At 39.1% G+C, this 2897-nt stretch overlaps 1 protein-coding gene across 1 annotated transcript; it reads right to left on the reverse strand.

Annotated features, from left to right (window-relative positions):
• Positions 1-323: 323 nt before the first annotated feature.
• Positions 324-2413, reverse strand: LOC138831376 (zinc finger protein ZFP2-like). The gene is made up of 2 exons (XM_070028490.1): positions 2353-2413; positions 324-1696 (listed from the first exon to the last, which is right to left on the reverse strand). The coding sequence occupies exons 1-2, from the start codon at positions 2411-2413 to the stop codon at positions 324-326; spliced, it is 1434 nt and encodes a 477-aa protein (XP_069884591.1).
• Between the last annotated feature and the right edge of the window lie 484 nt (positions 2414-2897).

A 2897-nucleotide genomic window follows, 5' to 3' on the forward strand; every position in this document is an offset into this window, starting at 1 on the left:
GTTATTTCGTTTGTGTGAAAGAACTTATGTGTGTTAAGCTGTGACCTTCAGGTCTTTCCACACTGGTTGCATTCATAAGGTTTCTCTCCTTGTGTTCTGTGATGGATGTTAAGTTGTACCTTCCAGGTGAAAGAATTTCCATGCCTGCTACATACATAACATTTCTCTCTGATGGGTTTTTTTTCTGATGGACAAATAGGTGTATGTTCTGGGTGAAAGACTTTCCACATAGCTTACATTCATAAAATTTCTCTCTTGTGTGTGGTCTCTGATTGACAGTAATGTGTAGATCTTGGGTGAAATACGTTCCACACATATGACATTCATAAGGTTTCTTTCCTGTGTGTTTTCTGATGGACAGTAAGGTATGACTTCTTGGTGAGAGACTTTCCATACATGTTACATTCATAAGGTTTCTCTCCTGTGTGTGTTCTCTGGTGGATAGTAAGGTGTGACTTCTGGGTGAAAGACTTTCCACACATGTTACATTCATAAGGTTTCTCTCCTGTGTGTGTTCTCTGGTGGACAGTAAGTTGTGACTTCTTGGTGAAAGACTTTCCACACATGTTACATTCAAAAGGTTTCTCACCTGTGTGTCTTCTCTGGTGGACAGTAAGGTATGCCTTCAAGGTAAAAGACATTTCACACATGTTACATTCAAAAGGTTTCTCGCCTGTGTGTCTTCTATGGTGGATAGTGAGAGTTGACTTCTGGGTGAAAGACTTTCCACAAAAGTTACATTCATAAGGTTTTTTTCCAGTGTGTCTTCTCTGATGGACAGTGAGAGTTGACTTATGGGTGAAAGACTTTCCACAAACATTACATTCATAAGGTTTCTTTCCTGTGTGTATTCTCTGATGGACAGTGAGAGGTGACTTCTGGGTGAAAGATTTTCCACACATATTACATTCATAAGGTTTCTCTCCTGTGTGTATTCTCTGGTGGTCAGTAAGATATGTCTTGCAGGTGAAAGACTTTCCACAAATGTTACATTCGAAAGGTTTCTCTTTTGTGTGTGTTCTCTGGTGGACAATAAGCTTTGATTTCTGGGTGAAAGACTTACCACACATGTTACATTCATAAGGTTTCTCTCCTGTGTGTGTTCTCTGGTGGACAGTGAGGTTTGACTTCCAGGTAAAAGACTTTCCACAAATGTTACATTCATAAGGTTTCTTTCCTGTGTGTTTTCTCTGGTGGACAGTAAGGTTTGACTTCGATGTAAAAGACATTTCACACATATTACATTCCAAAGGTTTCTCATTTGTGTGTTTTCTCTGGTGGACAGTAAGGTATGCCTTACTAGTGAAAATCTTTCCACACATTTTACTTTCATATGCTTTCTCTCCTGTGTGTGTTCTCTGAGGGACAAAAGGGTGTGTCTTCTCAGTGAAAGACCTTTTACATTGTTTATATTCTTCAACTACAGAAGACACATGAGGACTACATACAGCACATATCTTACCAGGCTCAATGAAAACACTCATGTTCTGACACCCAGTGACCTTTTCTGTCCTCATTCCTAAGGAGTTCCCATTATTCTTAATCAGTTCTGACTTCTGTTTTGAGCTCAAATTAAAACTTCTTATAAGTCTCACTTTTTCCTTCCCTGGGTTACTATTCATCACTGCTACTTCAGAGAGATATTTATTGTGATTTTCCTGACAGGTGCTAATCACATCCTCCATTTCTTGGACATCTAAAATGCATAATAGAAAAATAGACAAAGACATAAATGAGATCCATAAATTCCTTACTGTAAAGGTAATTTCTCACATTTTAACTGTTACAAGATTTTCAAATATCAAAGCATTGTTTGATGCAGAATATAAACTTTTCTCTGCAATGTCCTAACTATGAATGTAGTACTGACATTTTACAATGGAAAATAATGTTTTTCTCGAATTCAGATTTTTCTATTTATTTCTAGGAAATATTTACTGAAATTATTCATCAACATACTCTTAATGGTTCCATTCTGAATGTCTCTCTATGCCCAGCACAATTCATAAGATATTGTTCTGATCAGAGAATAGCAGCACTACCGTTCTCCTATTTTCCTCCTACCTGCATAATACTAGTTTAGAAGAAAATGAGATCTCCTTTTGTACATTTCTTATTGTCTTTTTCTCTTAAAAAATGACTTGCTACAGACAAAGAGAATTGCTAACATATTTAATGCAATTTGCCTCCATGTGAATTTTGGATTGACAATTCCTTGAGACAAAGGATCACCTAGTTCTCTGCCATACTATACTCAGGGGCACTAGGAATACTATCGCTCTGTACAGCTCAAGATAAACAGACCAACTGGGCTCAGGACCCATCATCACCATTCAAGATGCTTTAACTCACCTGTAAAATTCTTGCCTGAGACTTCTCTTATAAATGGATCTGCACCTTGCTCCAGCATCATGATCAATTTAGGTTTAGGAACACAGTGCCCTATGGTTAAGAAATAGTGGAGAATTATTGCTCGTGCTGGGTCATCATTAATGTAAGGTCACAGACATCCTGTCCACAAGGTTGCTCCTAAATCTGGTTTCTCAATTGTTTTTTAGGGTGTGGGGGTCCAGTAGTGGGGCCTGAACTCTGGGCCTGGGCACTGTCGGGCAGATCTTCAGCTCAAGGGTAGAATTGTATCACATGAGCCACTTCACCAACTCCAGCTTTTTTTCCCCTGCTTATGTGTTGCTGAGGAATCGAACACAGGGCCTCATGCATGGAAGGCAATTCCTCTGCCACTGAGCCACCTTCCCAGTCCATGGTTTCTCAATTCTTAACAGCTCCATGGTGGAGTAGCATCCAGCTTTGGGTTTATTTTGCCAACTGTGTGGATTGAACTCAGCTCTTTCGCTAAAAGCTAGCATTCTACTAGTTTGAGTCTTGGCTACATTTCT

Source organism: Dipodomys merriami, unplaced genomic scaffold, assembly GCF_024711535.1.
Source record: "Dipodomys merriami isolate MVZ:Mamm:240054 unplaced genomic scaffold, mDipMer1.0.p SCAF_194, whole genome shotgun sequence".
NCBI lineage: Eukaryota > Metazoa > Chordata > Mammalia > Rodentia > Heteromyidae > Dipodomys > Dipodomys merriami.